Here is a 22,156-nt window from a genome sequence, read left to right as displayed (position 1 = left end):
CCAAAATAAAGTGTCCAAACGCAAAACCATTTGTGTATTGTGCAAAGAAGACAGGTGCAAGACAAAACCATCCAAGAAAGCACTCCTTGGTATGGAACAGAAAAAGTGATTAAAATCAACTTTATTTTCGAAGAGGAATGGCGACCGATGATGAGAAAGGGGCAAGAAACTGGTAAACATCTGCCAAGGGCCCCGAGGGTGTTCTCCCGTGAGGTGCCTTCCTCTTCACCACATATTTTCTATTATTGTTTCGCTTTAAGTGTGGGATCACTTACTGTCTTAGGTGGTTATGTCGAGTTGAAAGCAGATTTGGACTCTCCCTTCCTTTTTTTAAGGTTAAAACAATATTTTGTTTTGGACGAATAGGCATTGTTGAAGACAAACACCTAACTCAATGTTGAGTAGGCTAGTGACTAGGGACCCAATTAAATGTCTCCCAGCACAGAAATATGCCTCGTTAGATGAACACTAATGCTACATATATATCTTGCTAGAAGCGCATACATCGCACTATATGGTGCGGGGATGTGGGGTCACGGTTGTAATAAGCAAATACAAATAACTGAAAATAAGTTTTTAAAGAATTTGCTTAGCCTTCCTAGTTCAGCATCAACAGAGCTTACTCGTAGGGAACTAGGTATCAGCTATTTGTCAGATAAGTTAGCGCTTAGACCTTTACTGTCCTGGAGACTAATCTGGAGTAAAGAAGAAACAGCTTTTAATAGAGTAATTATCCAAGATTGTCTACGGTTGGACAACTGGTATAAGATCCCCTGGCGGAAATATGTTGTACAATGTTTTAATGACATTTTTAAAGTAAATATTAAAGATGATCCTGAGGTAACATTAGAACTGACAAAATTAGAAATTAAGAATCTGTTTCTATCCAATAGAACTAAGGTGAATAATAGTGATAACGAACAGCTAACCACCTGTCAATTCTATTCTAGCTATTCGGATGCTGTAGGTTTCCAAACTTACTTGAGCTCTGTAACCAGAGCGTCCCATAGATATGTCTTAACCAGGGTGAGATTTGGGCTTGCGCACCAATTGGTCGCATTCCCTAAGATTAAAGAATACCCAACTTCTCCTTGTCCGTGTGATGGCCACACCAAACAAAGCACTTTGCACTTCCTCCTAGTTTGTGAATTGTATAAAAATCTTTGTGTAGCCTTTTTGAACTGGTATTTTTAAAATATTGTACTTTTACCATTGATGCTGCTATGAGACTGATTGTGTAAATGAATGAATTCGAAGTCTGCTTCTTTACTGCAACGTTTCTGCTCAAATCTATTGAAGCAAGGAAAAGCATGATGTTTTAATCTTACCCCTTATTAACTGATGTCTTTTTATGATCTTTTTAAATATGAATGTAATAAGAATTGATATTGATGTTGTATGCATATGCTTTTATGGTTATTTTTAATGACCCAAATAAAGCTTTCTGAATTGAAATGAAAAATCTGAAATTGAAGTAGACCAGTTGTAGCCCTATTTGAACTAATTTTACATGGAATGTGCCATTAATCAAACCCAAAATATAATCTTCAAATTTCTTTGGTCTTCTTTCCAAATATTGGCCTCTATTAGAACTATTTACAATTATGCTTGCTAAAATGCCCAAATTAGTTACAGCAGTACTTCTATTCGAAAATAAATCGTGCTCAAATATAATCTTCAAGTTTCTTTTTGTCTTTTTACTTCCCATTCTCCACTCAACCTTGTCTTAACATGCAACTCATCTCCAACTTGAATTATTTTTCCACAACTTAATTGCCAACTCATTGCATTTAGAAACACATTCCTCATATTGCATTTCTTTTCACCCATTAAGTTTACCACATGGCCTTGCAAATCACTCACTTCTTTGGGACTAGATCATTTAGAACTACTCTAATTACAACCATCTCACCAAATCTACTTTATCAAACCTACTCTGAGTATTCTCTCAATTTATCATTGTGTCTTTGACCATACAGATCTTGATATGTCATGACCCTTTCACTACAAAACTGACCATTGATATTGGGACAGTGCGCTCATCCCATCCAAGCAAAAGCAACACTCATGCATGCTACTCTTCCTTTGAGCAAGAAAAATGGGGGTACCCCTGTGACAGAATGGTGTGTGGTCCTGTAGCCCCATGACATGTTATTCCCCTCCTGTTACAATTCAGGCCCCGGCACAGCCATCTGGATACATTTCTCAGTACTTGATCAAAGCATTATACCGAACCATTCCCCAGAGGATGATAAACCGCTGTTCTGTGATTTTTCATTCCATCTATCTTAAGGACATACTTGCTCTCATCAGAACCAAACTGTGGTCCATTGTCAAGTATGATTAACTCCGTACAACCTTCCATTCTAAAACCACTTCACAAAAAGGAACGGCATTATAGGTCTTCACTTCCCTAATGAAATCCATCTCGGGCCACTTGAAGTAATAGTCATTTAATACAATTACATACCTGTTACCAGCCCAAGATACTCACATGGACCATAAATGTCACTGCCAACTATCTGGCATGCTCTTTTGGGATGCTCCACCCGGGCCATAGCAGCCTCTTTTGCCTTGCGAGATTTCTCATTTCATGTGCAGGCCACACAGTTATGAACAAAGCTCTTAATTTCTTTATCCATACCAGGCCACCAACAACAACACAGGCTCTTCTTTTCATAGGAGACATCACTTCTTGTCCCTCATATAGCAACACTAATAACCTTTTGCACAAACATACATGAACCACCAACCTATCTTATCTTCTGACAATCCCTTTCACTACTGAAATCTCTTTTCATAGTGGACGAAATTCACTCAAATCCACCTTATCTGGATTGTCTTCCCTCAAAGCTTCATCACCAGGCAACCTTGATATTACCAATTACAAAGCCTCATCCTCCAGTAATGCCTGCTTCCATTCTTCCTTTGACACAGCCCCTTTGCAAGACTCTTCTGGTTTAGGCACCATGCATTGGACATCATCCTTCCCAGTACCATTGTTTAGCTGTAAATGTGACAAACAGTCTATATTGATATTTTTTTATATTTTGTAAGTGCTTTTATGATATCTTGTATATCTAAATAAAGCTTTGAATGAATGAATGAATGATATTTTTTATTACAGAGAGATAAGTAATGATAGATGTGTACTCCTACGAATGATACAACCTTTTGGCAATACAAGGTGTAGCTTTACCAGCACCCTTGGTTAAAAACAAATGTATCAGCAGCTTGAGTTCAGTACGCAGTTCAAACTGAGTTGTTCAATGTATATCCTAAAATGCTGCATACCACACCAACTGAGTTACCCAATGTATGTCCTAAAATGCTGCATACCACACCAGCAAGCTAATACCTCCTTTTCAATGGCAGAGAACGTGCTTTCAGCAGTCTTCAGCATCCTTGAAGCAAACGCCACAATCCTTTCTTGGCCCACTCACACCTGAGTTAACACTGCACCTAAACAATAACCAACATAACCATCAGCAAAAAACATCCCTGGAGCAATGAGTTTTAACACCACTGCTTTGATAATGGATTATTTGATCATGTCAAATGCTTATTGACCCTCATCAGTCTAAAGATACCTCTAAAGATACCTCACACCCTTTTTCATCAAGGAGTTTAGGACATGAACTTTGTCAGTGAAATATTCTAAAAATCTAGAAAAATATTCCAATAGCCTCAGGAGGAAACATAATTGCCCCTTATCAGTAGGGGATAGCGCCTATTGATGGCCTGCACCAACTTCAACTTGGGTTTCACACCCTTCTTTGACAATATGTGCCCTAGATACTCTAGTCGGCGATGCGGAAAGCGCAAGGTAAGTGATTTTATTTATTTTAGTATTTAATTTTACTTATCCCATTGTCTGTCGACTTTCTGTAAGTCTCTTAAGCGTGGTCTTTTGCAGACCCTTCTTTTCCATAATCTGAATCCTAGGAATGCCCGTGTCATGTTTGCCTATACTAAAACTTTATAAATAAATAAATACATTTTGTTGCATGTTTAAGAGGCCAAGCCATTTTGCAGGATGTCTGGTTGACAACATTCCCAGTGTGTGCATCTGTCCGTACGTGTGGGTGGGGCTTATTTATTTTGGCTCCTGCCTTTTCTAGTGCCTGACAATGTGTGTCTTTGTTGTTAAATAAATGTAAATCACGTGTCTCCAGTTTTCTGAGGTGTACCACTTTGTATTTTGAGCTTATTGTTTTGTGTCACTCTTTTTCTTTCTATGTTTTTGCTTTGAATAAACACAACGTTATGAACCATGTTTTAGTATGTGTTCACACTCTGTATTTATATTTTTTACAGCATTGTAATTGTTTTGATGGGTCAATGGAAAATATGCTTTCAGGCGTGACTGAGTTTTGTAGGTGCTTATCTTCATGCGGATTTGTGTAGATTAGGTATCAGTAAAGACTTTAATTTTTGTTGAATCTATGCAGTGATGAATTACTCAGGTCTGGTAGAGAAGGTGGTACTCTGCCTGTGTGCTGCCGGGCCAGATCACGAGGTTTAAGGGATTCAATGGCTGTTAGACAACTCATGGCACATGTTGCTGTAGGCCCTGGAATCACTAAATTGCTTGTCTTTAGGCTTTCAGGGTGTAGGACCTCTGAACAATCAAGGGTACCCTTAAAAGTTGATTATAAGGCAGATCCTTAGTTTCAGTGAGAATTCACATGCAGCACAATAACTTAAAATGTTCAGGCAACGTTCTATTGGTTTTATAATTTAGATAAGACATTCACTCTTTTGAAGGTAAAACTGCAGTAACAGTGACATATAGCACTCCGAATCCTAAGTACCCTTGTTAAGAAATAGTCTCTCTGCATAGTCTTTGAGGTCACCTGTGTTGGTCGTACAAAAGTGGAACCTGCCACACACAGGGTTAGGTTTACCAGGGTTGTGAGGGCATTCAAAGTGTCATTCTCAGTTCTCAGCATTCGGGACAACAGGCAGGTATTATGCACCTTTAGTAAGCAGCCTTCTAATAGTGGAGTGACTGCAACCGGCATTGCAGCTGAGGAGATTGGGACTCTTTTTACTGCAGTTACACGGGGAAAGTTAAAACAGCAGGCACAGGTCAGTAGCGCCCTTGGCTTCATGCCTCCTTGGGCACAGAGCTGGGGTTGCCAGGGGTTCTAGTGCTTGTAGTAAAGTACCAGGAGAAGAGGCGTGCTCAGCTATCGAGACGGTGATAAACTGATATCTCATCAGGGTGGGAGAAGCAAATGATTCACTGCCAATCATGTCATACACCTCTGGAGCCACTGCCATCAGGCCGCAGGCAGCAGTTAGCCGGATGGGCTGCATCTTCACACAGTAGTCATATGACAACTTCTTTAGTCTTTCCAAGCTCACTTGGGATCATGGAGACTTCTTATGGGCATCAGATGAGAACTTAGTTTCTGCGCTGTGTGATCTTGGGTTGTTTGGCTGGGCTGTGCTCGCAGGCTGTAGGCGAGAGCAGGAGGAGAGGCTGCATGCTAAGGACTTGTGGTGGTGCGCTGACAGGAGCACCACGACTAGCAGGTCTAGTGCCCTTTGGTTGAGTAGTCCGCTTGCAATACAATGTGTGATGTGGATCCAGGTAAGCAGCGCATCTCAGTCGTGTTTCTCATGAGCAGGATCTGGTGTGGGGCTCGCCATCGGGGCTGGAGCAGTGACTTCCACTAGGGGGGCCTTAGCGTAGACCTTAACCGCATCGCTGCAGCGGTTATTTTTGCGCTACGCGGCTTTTTTCCAAAAGCCGCGTTACATGACGAGCTCAGCTCGTCATCCGCACACGACCACCGTGGCTGATGACGAGCTCAGCTCGTCATCAGCATCGAAAGGGTTAATGTGGGGACTGTCTCCTGGCTGCAGATTGTGGAACGCTTCAGCAAGGCTGAAAAGCAGTCCAGCTCGGATCTGAGAACAGAAGCTCTTGAGACAGACAATCTGTTCTTTGCAGTACTATACATTTATTAACATCGTCATTCAAATGCAAATCAAGTAAAGCTGGAGACATATGAAGGGTGGTAGAAATGTTCATAGGCCTGCCCATCAGGATTTTATAGGACTCAGAGCCACATGTACAAAATATTTAAATAGTGAGTTCCAAATTGTGATTTCCTGCAAATCGCTATTTGAAATGTATAAAACTCTTAAGAGTTTTATTTGCGATTCCTAATAGGGTCGCAATTGACTTACCTCATTATTATTCATGAGGTAGGTCGCAATCTGCGACCCATTGGGAATTGCTAAAAAACACAAGGATGGTGTCCTGCTAGGAATAGCAGACCACCATGTCTGTGTTTGCTTTGAAAAAGCAAAGTTTTTGGGGGGAATGCAACCCATTTTTCATAAAGGAAAACGGGATGCATTTAAAATATAAAAATAAAACATTTCAGTTTAATTTGTTAAGAGGAGGCAGTTTAAACAAGCATTGGAAATGCAATAGGTCTCGCAGCATTAGAGTTAGTGCTTTTAGAATTGTTTATGGGTTTTTTTGTAAATCTTTAGCATTTTTGTTCCCTGTAGCCAATGGTAAAGAATTACAAATAAAAAAAGCCATAAACAATTCTAAAAGCTCTAACTCAAATGCTCCGAGACCTATTGCACTGGGTGAGGGGTTGAGGGTGAGTGAGGGTGTGTGAGGGTGAGTGAGGGTGAGTGAGGTGTTGAGGGTGAGTGAGGCGTTGAGGGTGAGTGAGGCGTTGAGGGTGAGTGAGGGTGAGGGTGAGTGAGGGTCAGTGTGAGTTAGGGTGAGGGTTTGAGGGTGGCTGAGTGTGAGGGTGAGGTGTTGAGGGTGAGTGAGGATGAGTGAGAATGAGTGAGGGGTTGAGGGTGAGTGAGGGTGAGTGAGGGTGAGTGAGGGTGAGTGAGGGTGAGTGAGGGTGAGTGAGGGTGAGTGAGGGTGAGTGCGAGTGAGGGTGAGTGAGGCGTTGAGGGTGAGGTGTTGAGGGTGAGTGAGTGAGGGTGAGGTGTAGAGGGTGAGGGATTGAGGGTGAGGGTTTGAGGGTGAGGTGTTGAGGGTGAGGTGTTGAGGGTGAGGGGTTGAGGGTGAGTGATGTTGAGGGTGGTTGAGTGAGGATGAGTGAGAGTGAGTGTGAGTGAGGGGTTGAGGGTGAGGTGTTGAGGGTGAGTGAGTGAGGGTGAGGAGTTGAGGGTGAGTGAGGGTGAGTGAGTGTGAGGTTTTGAGGGTGAGTGAGGATGAGTGAGAGTGAGGGTGAGTGAGGAGTTGAGGGTGAGGCGTTGAGGGTGAGGCGTTGAGGGTGAGTGAGTGTCAGTGAGGGTGAGGTGTTGAGGGTGAGTGAGGATGAGTGAGAGTGATGGTGAGTCAGGGGTTGAGGGTGAGTGAGGGGTTGAGGGTGAGTGAGGAGTTGAGGGTGAGTGATGGTCAGGGTGAGTGAGGGTGAGGGTGGGTGAGGTGTTGAGGGTGAGGTGTTGAGGGTGAGTGAGGGGTTGAGGGGTTGAGGGTGAGTGAGGGTGGGTGAGGAGTTGAGGGGGAGGCGTTGAGGGTGAGTGAGGGTGAGTGAGTGAGGGTGAGGGGTTGAGGGTGAGTGAGTGAGGGTGAGGGGTTGAGGGTGGGTGAGTGAGGTTGAGGGTTTGAGGGTGAGGCATTGAGCGTGAGTGAGTGAGGGTGAGGGGTTGAGGGTGAGGGGTTGAGGGTGAGTGATGTTGAGCGTTGTTGAGTGAGGATGAGTGAGATTGAGTGTGAGTGAGGTGTTGAGGATGAGTTGTTGAGGGTGAGTGAGTGAGGGTGAGGGGTTGAGGGTGAGTGAGGGTGAGGGGTTGAGGGTGAGTGAGGATGAGTGAGAGTGAGGATGAGTGAGAGTGAGGGTAAGTGATGTGTTGAGGGTGAGGTGTTGAGGGTGAGGTGTTGAGGGTGAGGGGGTGAGGTGTTGAGGGTGATTGAGGGTGAGGTTTTGAGGTTGAGTGAGGGTGAGTGAGGGTGAGTGAGGGTGACGGGTTGAGGGTGAGTGAGGATGAGTGAGAGTGAGGGTGTGTGAGAGTGTGAGGGTGTTTTAGGGTGAATGAGGGTGAATGAGGGGGTGTGAGGGGGGTGAGGGTGGGGTGTTGAGGGAGTGAGTGTGAGGGTGTGAGGGGTGAGGTTGAGGGGGTGAGGGTGAGGGGGTGATGGGGAGTGAGGATGAGGGTTAGTGATGGTGAGGTGTTGATGGGGAGTGAGGATGAGGGTGAGTGAGGGTGAGGATGAGTGAGGGTGAGGGGGAGGGGTTGAGGGGGAGTGGTTGAGGGTGAGTGGTTGAGGGTGAGTGGTTGAGGGTGAGTGGTTGAGGGTGAGTGGTTGAGGGTGAGGGGTTGAGGGTGAGGGGTTGAGGGTGAGGGGTTGAGGGTGAGATGTTGATGGTGAGTGAGAGTGAGGTGTTGGGTGAGTGGTTGAGGGTGAGTGAGGGTGAGGGTAGGTGAGGTGTTGAGGGTGATGGTCATTGAGGGTGAGCATGCCTCCAAAGAGCCTAATTCCACAGCTATATTTGCAGCCTTTAGCTTAAGAAATCAATTATAGTCGCTGCCGATCTGGGTCACAGTGCAGAGCTGAGCCAAGGGCGAATGAGACCATAGCCTTCAGCCATCTGCTCAGCAATATTTCATCCAGCCACGCCGCGTGCCATATTCACTTGTGGCAGCAAATGCAGCATGAAAACTCGCCAGAGCCAGCCCTCCCGCGGTAGAGGTTTTCTGCGTTTCCAGAGAGTAAGAACAAATACATAGCTCTAGAATCGGACAGAGGAAGGTGGGAACATTTGAAAAATCAACGGAAAAGAACAGATTGGAGTTGATTCATCGGATTATGTAATCACTTGCACATGCCAGATGGTAACATGCTGAGCCTGAAAGCAATATGGCATTTAAACGCAGAAGAAGAGAATGCCTCAGCGCTGACACATGGAAGAGGCATAATGACCAGCTACTGAGCCATCCGCAAATATACACTGATTTGCATCATGGGACCCGAATACTGCTGCTGAAGCATTCCCTTTAAACACCAATGTTTTCAATGACACTGTTCCTATTTGTAACCACAAAATGACTGTGCAAGCAGCGATCCGTGATTCATAGGCGGGATCGGCCTCGCAATCTTGCTTCAGAGTTCGATCAGCACACATCTCAGACGCTGAGCACTGAAAGAGGTCTGTCTCCTGCTTCCTTATTTAGAGTTTAGCAGTCAGAAACGTGACGGATTTGACACCCAAGGCGGACGGGGTATCGGTCACGTTTGTCCAAACATCTGCCAAACTCTAAAATAAGCTTTTCGGATTGGGCTTTGGGTTGGAGCTCAATTCCCGACCCAGTTTCAACTAAGCACACCCCCGTCAGTGTAGCATGCCACCAGTCCAACTATGTGCTTTGGAGCCCCGCAAAGAGTATGGGGCGCTATACATATACAATCACAATTCTAATCACCTAGCAAAACAATTCAAAATCTTTGACAACCTTAGCAGGCCCAGTTAGACAAAGAAGGAAAAAGCTTTCTGGGAGTTTGTTCATTCAGAGATTAACCATATGCAGGTTCAAACAGTTTGAAAAAGACACGAGTCACACGGGTCTAACGCTTTTCAAAACACACAGCTGATGAACGTACATTCGCCTCTGGCAACGGCTTCTTAAATACTTCAAAACTAATAACAAGCCTTTCACCGTAACACGGCGGGCAGGGGAGGGGGCGGAGAGGGGAGAGGTGCGACACGGCAGGCAGGCAGGCAGGGGAGGAGAGTAGGAGGAGGAGGGGGGAGGAGAGTAGGGGAGGCACGGCCTAGCGGCAGGCAGGCAGGGGAGGAGAGGAGGAGGGGGGAGGAGAGTAGGGGAAGCACGGCCTAGCGGCCCTGCAATCAAGTAGTGAGGGGGCGGAGCTGGGGGAGGCTGTGAGAGAGAGTAGGCAAGGCTGGGGGCATGTGCACGCGCATTTAAGCTCAATGCGCATGCGCATTGAGCTTAAATTTCTCGTGCACTGCAAGGAATCGCCACGATTCCTTGCAGTGTGGATAAAGAGCGGATAAGTGCCAATACTCTCGCCTTGCTCGATGCGCATGCGCATCGACAGGCGAGACCTAAAAAGGTTTTCATGATCCAATCATAAAGAGGAAGGGGTCCCCTGGGGACCCCTTCTCATTTTCGACTGGGCTACCACCTACTTGAAATAGGTGGTAAAAAGCAAATGTTTGGCGACTACGTTCGTACTCTGCACTGAGAGTCGCTATTTGGAAGGGATACTCTTAACACACCCATTCCTAATACCGGATTGCAAAACCCAAATTGCAATTACTGAATAGCTATTTAGGTTTTGTGTAGGAAAGTAGAATCTGCTTCTTATGGTTACCCCACTTTTTGCTGAATGTAATACTGTTTTTTGACTAGTCTGTCTGGGATCCTGCTAATCAGGACCACAGTCTATCTGCTTTCTCCCTAAACTGTTATGTTATGTACACTCCAGATTGGATACTAGGGTACCCTTGTCAGTCGCTAGTATATGGTACCCATGTACCCAAGGCAAAGGTACTCCCAGAGGCCTCCCTTGGGCTGAAGCAGGTATTATGCCTCTCATGAGAGGCCATGCAAAATGAAACTACAGGCTTGCCTTTGCAGCCTGTGTTAGTTGGTGTATGCACCACTTGCTTAAAATAAAGGTTTACTATATCTAAGGGTCACTACACTTAAAACCTATCAGTCTCCCCTATAGCAGGCCTAAACAATCCTGAAGGCAGGGGGCTTGGTTCTAAGTGTGAGGGTGCCACTGCATGGGCATAACACCTCTGCAGCCTACGGAGTTCATCCTCCCGGGTTGTTAGTGAAGCAGCCATTTACGACATATAGAGTGGCATTATTCAACTGTGTGATGATCAACTCTAAAATGGCTGAAACAAAGCCTATTGTGTTTTGTGTCAAACATGTTTGAATCATACCCTCACACCGGTAACAGGTGTGGGAGGTATGATTCCACCCTTCAGAAGAGAGTTTTGTTGGGTCCCGGTTGTTCCCGGTACCAGCCTTCTAGTCCCGGACAGCACAAAATGGTTGCTGCTGACCAGAGACACATTTCTGTCCTCCCAGACTGGATTTAGCGTATTAGGGTTGGGTGGGTGCGCTTGCCAATGACTGAAAGTCTGCATGAGGGGCACATTTGGTGTCCCTGTGCATAGTCCAGTTCAAACCAGTTCTGGGAGCCATTGGCTCCTGCTCTGGCGCAAAACTGAACAAAGGACATGGGAGTAATCTCCCCACTGTCCGGACCCTTCCCTGGGAGGGTCCTCTGAATCTATTCAACCCTCTCCCATGGGTACAAAAGGGCCTACTTGGCTGTAGGACCCTAGATTCTACGTGGTCAAGATTCTGAACCAGAAACCACTGAAATTCGACCCTCTGGACACTCTGGACTTCGTAGGAATTTGTTTGGGCCTGACTTCATCTCACTCTCAGTCTGAAGCATTGTCTGTGCCCGTGCACCATACAGGCTCCGTGGAGGACCTGTGGAGTTTAAAGGACAACTGAAGATATCCCCCTTGGGGTGAAGGAGTCACTCCTTTGCATTCGCAGGCACCACAACACTGCTGTCTGGTCTTCTGACTCTAAGCTCTGAAGGCTTCAGCAACACAGGAGGTAGGTTTCTATGTCCCTTGAGGTCTAAGCTGTCTTCTCACAAAGTTTGAGGTCCGAATCCCTCAAGGGGGATGCAATACTCAAACACCTGTGCACTGCATACATTTGCAAGTGCATATGCTTGTTGGTGTTTCCCGACAAGTGCATTGGGTTCTGAGTAGCCCTAACCTCTAACACCATTTCCTACCGAGAACTCTGGCCTCCTCACACTGAGTTCACCGTCGGCTGTTGTTTGGTGAAATCGCTCGAGGTCCTCTTGCGACTCCTGTGCCTACGGTCTGTGGGTCCACTTGAGGTTCAACTTTGCATTTCTTGGGCTCCTCTGATTGCTCCAAGCATGCCCTGATTTCCCTTGCTGTGGTGAGTCTCCTTGACCTTGCTGGTGCGTACCGTAATCTTTCTTAACATTTTGCATGGGTTGTCATTGTCAAGGCTTGTTGGTGCTCCCCCTGGACACTGACCCCTCAGCACTTAACATCCTTTGTGGGACAGCTCGTATCCAGCTCTTGGTCATCCTCGACATTGCCTGGTCCCTGTTTCTGCAGAGTCAAGACCTCCATCAACGCACCTGAAGAACCCAACCTAGGTGAGCAGTCATCAACCGAGCCCCTGGTCACTCCTAAGTGGCCCAGACTCAGTCCCCTCTGCTTTCAGGTGCTCTTCAACAAGAATCCACCTTTGGATTCCAACGTACACTTTTCTACCTCCCAGCAGCAGCTCTTCTTCGAAGTCCTCTATTGCGTTCAACAGCGGTTTCCGATGCCTCTTCAGACCTATGCACCCAGCTCCACTGGGATAGGTAACTTGGGTACCTCGGTATCCACGGGTGGGGTGGCTCTCCAACCTCCTAACTTCCATGGGGTTTCTTCGAAGTCCACTGGGAAAGGTCCTTAAACTCTAAAACTTCAACTGCGACTTTCCCATAGAATTATACGGAGCACGCGTCGTGTTCCCACACTGCACCCGTCCTCCGTGGGGTCCCTACTTACTCACCATGGGTGGTTCCTTGGGGTCCCAGCGATTCTACGTCCTATAGACGCTGTCTTGACTTGAGTCGTGGTTCTTATACTGCTATTTTAGTATATGGTTTTGTCCCCTCCTGGGGCCCACTGTGTATTTGTGCTGTTTACTATAATTTCTGTGCTCAACTATTGTGTGCTTTGTGATTATGTTCGTGTAGGAGATACTGTGCCGTACTAGAGAGTGTTATAATAATAAATACATATTTTTATAACTACTGTGTGGTTCCCCTTTCATTTAACCAATACTATAATGTTGCATTCTGGTAAAACAAGCTGCTTAACCTTCCTTCAAGTCTAAGCCTGAAGGTTGCTCTCAACAGCTACAACTTAGATAGCTTTCTAAGGTTATCTTTGACCTCTTAAATCACCATAAGGGTTGTTTGGATTGCTGAAAAGTGCCAACTTTAATTGGTGGACAGCGTATACCAGGCCAACTTCTCACATGCCAAAATGCCTTTTCGCATTTGCAAATGGCCAATTTGTTTGCAACTGGCAGAAAGGTTTGTACCTGTGGTCCCAAATTTGGTGTTTTGACTGTGGGTGGCTCCAATTAACAATGGTAACAAGGGTAGAGTGTTAGGCCATTTGAGTCCAGTCTCACTTCAAAGTGTTGTTTTTTTTTATAACTACAATTAAATCTCTCAAACTTCCGCGAAACCTAAGGCTGAAAAGAACAATGAAACCAGTGGCGACTAGTAGGTAATGGGGGTGGCGGGCGGTGGAGAGGTTGAAAAATAATTTTTTTAAACAACTTACCTTTTCCGAAGCCTCTCCTCCATCTCCGCTTCTCTTCTCTTCCCGACTCCAATCTGGAAGAAGCTGCAGGAAGCACCCGGGAACACAGGCTCCCCTTAGCCAATCACTACACTGCAATGCAGTGTTGTTATTGGTCTGGGCGCCATTGATCAGTGCTCAGCCAGGGAACCTGTGTGTTACAGCCTGGTGGGGAATATGCATGGTGCACATGACTGTTTGGCAGGGTCAAGACTGCCGGTCAAGCAGTCATGCGTGCTTAAGTGTGCACAAACCACTCCTCCTTCTAAGCCACATGCCCCCCGCTCTAACACAGCCCCGCAGTAATGACAAATAAAATGATAATAACGCGGTTGTTATCAATTTATTTTTCTCTTTTTCACTGCTCTAAGAGCAATGGGGCGACGCTTCTCTGCCTTAGCGGCAGAACTACCACTGAATGAAACTGCTGTCTAATTCATAGAGTTTTTTTTTTTTTTTTTTTTTAATTTTTGAAAACCTTTATTGCGCATGGTGCAGGAATACAAATACGGGCCTACAACCGTCTGGCCGGCCACATAACATTTGAGCGCAGGTGTCAACAATACGGTCCCCCCAATGGCATCAGGCAATATAGCAACAATCAAGAACATGTACACTGAAAATTATGTCGCCAGGGGGAAGGAGAAATAAAGGTTAATTTTTAAGTTTTGCCGAATTAAACAAAAGTCAATAAAGGATAGGTACAAAGGAGATCCGAGCCCGTACTGTAGTACCCACATGAGTAGGCAGCAAGTATAATAGCAACAATTGCGTGAAGTACCCCAACAGAGTAGCAATACAATAGAAAAACAAGCAGACGACAGGAACTAAGCTCGTGCCACTCCCAATGCCACCCACTCCCTACCAACCTCTGGCACAGACCCAGAAAGAAACAGTACAAGAAAGCGCAGAGAAATGAAAAAAAGGCCCATAGAAACTAAATAAGAAGTAAAATCTACCCCCCCACCCTACACCAATGCGGAGGCTACGGCCTACCCCCCCCGACAATGTGCCTGTCGCCCCATAAAGAACCCGAAATGTAGTAAAAGTAAAGGAAGAAAAGAAAAAGTAGAAACTCTGAAATATAGAGAGTGAGATCAGACCATTCTAATCCGCAACTCCCCAAAACCACCAAGGAAACGGAAGGAGGAGCCAATCCGAACAGTCCCAGCCCCTCAACCAAGAACACCATCCCCACTCAATTTGCGACAGCTTGAAGCAGACATTAATACAGCAGCAGTTAGGGGAAACTCAATATATTGTGTGCGACTGAATCAAGTCTATAACAATCCCAGTCCCGGTCCAACCCGCCAAGCAACCGACTGCGTAAGGAGCATTTAGCCCTGACCCGACCTAGTACAGACCCCAAAACGAGGCACACAAAGAAAGCCCACCCCCACCCCGACCAAGGACCAAAATGGCCGCATAGTGAAGGAGAATACAGTAGTCCCACAAAATGGCCATCGAACGTCACCAATAGATCCTCCGTCCTGAGCAATCAAGTTCCCAAGTCCATCCGGGGTATGCGCGGCCTCCGGAGCGCAGGCTAAAGGCATCAATAGGAAATCCGCCGAAGGGGCCAGCTGTTGGGAGTCCCAGGCATGAGGCAACAACATAGTTGCAGGCGGCAGAGTGTTAAGCTCCGGAGACAAAGGAAACAAAGTATCACGAACACATTCACTAGTCGGCCGGTGGCAGGCTTCCACTGAAACAGGGAAAGTCACGGATTCTCCTCCAATACAAAGCAACACTGCACCCCTCATAGGCTCAAACGTAGATAGTCTCATGGGCAGCTGGCCATCCAATGTACGGTCCCTCCGTAGATCGGCCGCCATTGTGTCGAGACTAGTACTCAGCGCTCGAAAACCCACCCTCAATTCCGACCTAAATTCGGTCAGGGCGGCCAGGATAGTTTTGTAAGAAATCGGCGGTTGGGGCGCCCCGCAGTCCCGTTCCCAGAGAGGAATGTGCAAACTGGCCCCCGGTTCCCTTCGGGCACCATCACCGGCAGACAGGGACGGGCGCTCGCCCCCATTCTCCAAGGCAGCAGATCCCATCCCAGTGGTCGAGGCGCAACGCTACCTAAATGCGGGCGCAGCGCGGTGCAGCTGCGATACAGGGCTCCATGCGCGTACAGGCAAGGAAGGTCGGATCGACAACACGGGGGGCTGCGGAGCTACCGGCCGCACACCAGGCCGAGGGGGCAGGCAGCAAGCCACATCACAACATGGCCGTGCAGCCCTTCTCCCTCTCCACCGGCCGCAGACAAAGACGCTCCGCCGAAATGTCTCCTGTGGGGTTACAGCTCGTAGGGCGCTGGTCGCGGCGTTCCTCAACAGGCTGCGCGACAATGGGTCCGAGACGGGAGGAGAATACCACTCCACAGTATCGGCGATCCCCAGACGGGTCAGCCGCCTCTCAGCCGTATAGACTCGGGGACGGGCGGCGGCGGTGTCCCGGGGCCAGGGCTCGATGTCGTCACTCGGTTTACTCCGGCTGCCGGGCGAGTTGGGAGACCCGGGAAAGTCGAGACGAGTCAGCACAGCATGGCGCACATTTCGCCTCCAGAATTGCAGGATTAGGTGCAGGATAATCAGCGCGGAGGAAAGGCAGCTGTAGGAGCCGGGAGCCTACACGTCTTCACCCGTCGCCATCTTGGCTCCTCCCCCCAATTCATAGAGTTTTGCCTACTTCTTGACCCATGAATATCACGCCTGATCCAGAGTGGAATACTAAACCTAGATTGCCTCACCTCAGGCATAAGGGTATGCTTTAATCCATTCTAAAACGTGCAAACTAGTAGCAGCACATAGACACAGAAGCATCATTGGAGCATCTGAATGGAGTAAAATTGTACATGGATGAAGGGCCCCCCCTATTGGGGTGGATGGGCAGCCAGTGTACTCTATACATCATTACCAACATTGTAGACCTGTTGTAGACATTATAGATCTGATAGGTAGCACAGGTATAACAGCACTGTTGGGCGATAGAGATTGGGGAAATATGGTGCAAAACAATGGGTGCCTCCTGTACATATCATTCTGTCTCTGCTGGCATGAGTAACACCATGACATAAACTTGCTAAACATATGAAATGCATATCCAACCTTTTTAATCACTACGAGGCCACAGTAGATATTGACTTAAGTCATGATTTTACACTAGACCAGTGCTTCCCAGACTTTTTAGAACCACAATCCAATTTTGAGAAAAACAGACATTTGCGATCCTCCTGGTTTTAATGAACATGACTGGGACTGGGCCAAGATATTGATCTGCCCATAAAAGTAGCAGAAGGTGAACTGCACTGTAGTTTAGAGCTGCAACACTTTTGATAGCGGAACAGACATATAGGATTCCCTGAGCACAAAAGTACACGTATCTGTGAGTTTTACAGATAATATCTATTCAAAAAATCATTGTCCATATCTGTGCATCCAAATTATGAAAAAATCCTTATTTTTATTTTCTCAGTCCAGATGATCACGAAGACTTGTAGATACAGCAGTACAGTCTTGGTACAGTACACAACAGCCAAACGCCAACACGTGTTACGTCAAGGGACATCACCCAATGACTTCCTCAGGGCCTAAAACTGTTATCACTTTCAGTTAAAAAACAGTCAGGTTGGTATCAAGGACCTTTGTTATGTAATTCACCTTCAAATGATCTTGCAGCTATTTCAATAACTTACTGTCTTCCATAGTATAGTATTCTTGGTATAAAAGAACAGGCAATATCAGCCTTCGTTCTCTGGAACCATCAAGCGTATCTCGGGTTCCCGCAGCAAAACGTGTGACAGATCCTATTATCAATCCTATTGTCAATACGCCTGATAATAGGATCTGTCACACGTTTTGCAGCCATAATGCGGCATATTATTTAATACAGTGCATTCCTCCCTTTTCCCTTATTGCTCGAATATGATTTTACCTTAAATAAATGATAAGACAAGAGGCATTTGGAAAAACAGGAACAAGTTGGTTTTAATAAACTCAGCGCCTGGTAGAGTATCGACAGAGGCTGAACACAGTCTCAAAGTACAGAAGTTTGGGCCGCACATATATTCATTTTGTGGGTACAATAAAATACTTTGAATAGCATCATAGTCATACATAACAAGAAAAAACATCAGATAAGGGGGACACAGATGCCTCTCGACCTCGGGAGTGTGTGCATATCCAGATGTCTGGTGAGCAGGGGCGGCTGGTGACATTTGAAAGTGGTGGCCCGTAAATACTGCACTGTGGCAAATGTTGCATTCTCAAGCAAATTTGAGAAAGAAAATAGGTGGCTTGGCGAACACATCTCTGGGAGTAGCCAGACAAGTCTCTTTGCACTTGCACAGATACATAACTCTCCCTGCAGTGACATAGGCACAGTCACCCTGCACTCCTAGACCCATTACTCACCCTTCTCTGACAGGTCACTAAGCCAGCATTCACCCATCCACATCACTCACCCTGGACTCACACAGGCACATCGCTCACCCTGGACTCCCACAGGCACATCACTCACCATGGACTCACACAGGCACACTGCTCAACCTGCACTCACACATACATTACTCACCATGGACTCACACAGGCACATCACTCACCCTGGACTCACACAGGCACATCACTCACCCTAGACTCACACAGGCACACTGCTCAACCTGCACTCACACAGACATCACTCACCATGGACTCACAGAGGCACATCACTCACCCTGGACTCACACAGGCACATCACTCACCCTGGACTCACACAGGCACACTGCTCAACCTGCACTCACACAGATATCACTCACCCTTCGCTGCACTGCACTCAATAGGTTTAATTTATTACAGCCTGTCTAGGTATTTGTGAAACTATTTAAAAAAAATGTAATAATCCATTTTAACAATAGTATACAGAGAATTCCTTCAATTACATTGCTCACTGTGACATTAATGTGCCATATAGACAGAGCATTGAACAACAGTGGAAATGATAACACCCTTATAGCATTCGGATTCGGTCCTGCAAAAATTCAGTCATTCCAATTTTTTTTTATGGAAAAAAACTATTAAAAAATAGAAACTCATGTGAAACAGGAAACAGACAAAAATTCATTTACATGTGCAACATCAAAAGCGAATAGAGATATCTTGCTTGGTTCATAGCTATAAGGCAGCAGTCAGCTGCTGCGCTTCATGACTTCCAGCCATGTGCTGTGCTTAACTATTTATCTTTTTAAAGTGCCCGCCGCCAGTAGCACCAACAGGATTACATGAAGCAGAACAAATCTCAGAAGGCTTTGTTTAAACACAAACACAATACTTCAGTCCATCTGCCTCTCCAGGTGTGTGCACTCCTGATGTAGCGCTGTCATTTATAACAAAGTATGAGGCGCTGAGATGCAGAAGCCATAACCGGTCCTTGGATGCTTGATTCCGGTCTAGGAAAGACATGGCTTGGTAGTTCGGGCTGGACTGTTCCCATGAGGCACAGGGTCAAGGCTGATTTGCATATAGCCATTGTCTGACCTAGGATGGTGTGGAGTGCAAAAAAACGATGGATTTAGGCCCAGATCTTTGTACTGGGGTGAATGTAAGACATTGTTCTGCATTCTGTCCATCAACTGTGTTTTTTGCAATTTTGTGCCTTTCATTACAATGTTTCAAACTCTTGCTCTGTTCTTATTTCACCTGTCTTTAGTACATGAATTGGTTTACCTGAAGGTTGGTTGCGATCTAATCATCAGGTGGTGGTTCCGTGGTGAGTTATTCTTGTCTTTTCTTTCCTCCTTTGTCTTTCTCTGTGGGAAGTTTGAGTCAGCATGAGAATTTGGAGAACAGTTGGAAGAAGATCCAAGATCTGAGTGCTTGCCGTGGGGACATGACAGACTCTGAGCAGGTGACAAGCAAGACATCAGGAGTTGCTGTGATGAGAAGAGCTGAAGCTGCTGCAAGAAGGTGAGCAGGATTCGAAGCAAGAGAAGTCCAGAGCTCAACTGAGTGAGTTTGAACGACGAGGCCAAGCACTCGTTCCAGAGCCTAGGGGTTTAAAAAGATAATAGGTGCAAGGTTTGGTGCCAGAGTCCATGGAATTGCAAGAACCGATCAGCGAGTCATCAGTAATTAAGCAGGAAAATAATCTGTGAGTCATCAACAAATACTGCCAGGAAACAATCAGTGCGTCATCAGCAATTATTGTCAGGAAACAATTAGTGAGTCATCAGCAATTACTGCTAGTGTAGGGAATCAGTGGCCAGTGAAATAAAATGTGTAAGTACATGAATGTCTCATAAGAGCTTGTTCTTTCTTTAAAGGTCAAGAGTCACCGTAGGGGCAACAAAAGCACTAATAAAAAACACAAACATACATGCGTGTACACTACCATTGCTATTAGAAAATTCCTACTCCAAATAATGTCTTGATAGGGGCCACACTAGGGACAATGACAGGCACGAGCGGTGGAACAGGACAACTGGGTAGTGACAATATTGCTATCATATTTATCAATCTTAACACCCTGTAAAGCAGTGCAGCAAGTTAACTTGCTGCGCTAGACTGTGTGAAAATTTCATAAATATCCCCCTAAATCTTATCTTATTTTACCTTATCTAATCTTGACTTGGAATTTTTTATATAAGTTTAAGAATGTCTGACAAAGATTATGTGCATCAAGCTGTACATCCCAGATGTTTCCTTATGAACATATAAGGTGAAAGGAAACAATTCAGACTACATTATTGTGTTTGCATTCTTAATATACTCTCTTCTTCCTTTTGTACATGTGCTAGTTTAGTTCTTGTGGAATATGGAATGTTATGTATGTCATCTTTCTGTGCATCATTTGTAAAGGACAGTTGTTCCTGGATGCAGAACTTACTGGATGACTTATAACTGAGCTCTTCGAGTATTAAAGATTACTTAATTACTATTCCTGCATTTATTCATCATTCAACTATTTTGGCTAAATGTCTGTATTTGTTCATATTTGACCCTGAAATGGTGAAAAGTAGACACTTGTTCCAGATTGATGTTAGCCGAATAACTTGACACTTTCACAGTTCTTAGAAGTATAAGGTAAGAAGTCATCTGCTACAGTGACAGACAGGATAAAAAACATTGCATAAAAGTGGGACTTTGGTGACTCCAGTGCCCTAAGATCATGTCAGCAAAACGCACAAGTTGATGGACGGAATGTTGCACAATGGCAAAACATCCACCCCCGTCACAGATCTGGGTTTAATCCATCGTTATTTTTCTCACCAAGCCACCCCAGTTCAGGTTCTTGACCCTGTGCCTCATGGGAACTGTTCAGACCGAACTGCCAAGCCATGTCTTTCCTGGACCAAAATCAAGCATCCTAGGACCGGTTTCTGGCTATCATGTAGGACATGTATACAATTGAATTGTGTGTATTTCAGATGGGTGTTAGGGGAGATCTTCTTTGGGTGCTGCAGGATTTACCCCCTGTTAGATTTGGGGGTCTCTAGTTGGCACAGGTAGGTACTTGTGACAAATAGGGACCTTTGCCTCTAGTCAGGGTAAGGGGGTACATTCCTAAAATAACCCCTGCTCACCCCCTTGGTAGCTTGGCACGAGCAGACAGGCTTTTCTCAGAGGCAGTGTGTAAAGCATTTGTGAACACATACAGTAATCCAGTGACAACACTACAGATGGACACCACAGAAGTTGTATAGTAAAAATAAGTATTCTTTATATAGATTTAACACAAGACCACAAACGACAAAAATCCACAATACGGTACTTAAAATGGTAGTTTTAGCTTAGTTCTTTTTACTTCTTAAAATGCAACTCTTTTAGTCAATGTACCTTAAGATGCGACACGCAGGGCAACAAACGTATTGCAGGATGGAAATGCGGCAAAGATCCGGTGTGAAGAAATAAAGATGTCAAGTTCTTCCTGATGCGGCACGCTTCTCCATGGTGCGAGAAGTCTCGGCTTGTTGCATCAGCTGCAGCGGCATCACCCTTGTTCAGTGATGCGACGACAGCGGCCTTGGCGGTGACATTCTTCTCCGACGATGCGAGACGCTTCCGCTCGATGCGACAACTGGAGCGGTGACACCCTTGTTCAGTGATGCTACAGCAGCAGCTCCAATGGCGGCACGCTTCTCCGTTGATGCGAGGCGCCTCTTGTGATGCGATGCACTGCGACAGCTACAGCAGCGACATCCTTACTCAGTGATGAGACGGCAGTGGCTGCAACGGCGACATGCTTCTTCCTCGTTGCGAGACGCTTCTCTTGATGCGGTGCAATGCGTCAGCTACAGCGGCGACATCCACGATGCGACGGCAGTGGCTGCGACAGCGACACGCTTCTCCCTCTTGAATCACGGTTCCAGCTCCTTGCGACACGCAGTCCCTCAGAAGGCCCAAAACAGCAGAAGGCACTTCTAAAGAACTCTGGGGATCTGGGGGTTAAAGTCTGTTGTCCCTGAAACTTCAGCAGGAGGCAAGCTCTTTTCTCAAGCCCTTGGAGATCCTTCACAAGTTGAATAAAGTGCACACAAAGTCCTTTCTCTTTCTTTGGCAGTCAGGCAACCACTGCAGGCCAATCCCCCAAGTAGCACTTCAGCTTAGTCTCTCCTCAGTTTCTTCAGGTTCCTCTCCTCAGCAAAGGTTTCTTCTTGTAGTCCAAAAGTGATCTAAATTCTTGGGATCAGGGTCCCAATACCTATACCCCAAAATCCTTTGTCCTCTGAGGGCAGAGGGGCATTTGCCTAGTCCAAACCAGCTCTGGAGCACTCTGTT

General features: G+C 45.9%; 1 protein-coding gene across 1 annotated transcript in view; it reads right to left on the bottom strand.

Moving 5' to 3' along the window:
* LOC147712291 (uncharacterized) overlaps nt 1-22,156 on the bottom strand; it is a 79,749-nt gene that overhangs the window by 39,583 nt on the left and 18,010 nt on the right. The window contains exon 2 of the mRNA XM_086919613.1: nt 19,106-19,426. Within this exon, the coding sequence (XP_086775739.1) occupies nt 19,106-19,426 (321 nt within the window). The remainder of the gene's footprint in view (nt 1-19,105; nt 19,427-22,156) is intronic.

The sequence above is a fragment of the Lissotriton vulgaris genome, chromosome 5, assembly GCF_964263255.1.
Source record: "Lissotriton vulgaris chromosome 5, aLisVul1.2, whole genome shotgun sequence".
Classification (NCBI taxonomy): Eukaryota; Metazoa; Chordata; class Amphibia; order Caudata; family Salamandridae; genus Lissotriton; species Lissotriton vulgaris.
Note: the sequence above shows the minus strand (reverse complement) of the source record. Positions and strands in the feature narration are given on the sequence as shown.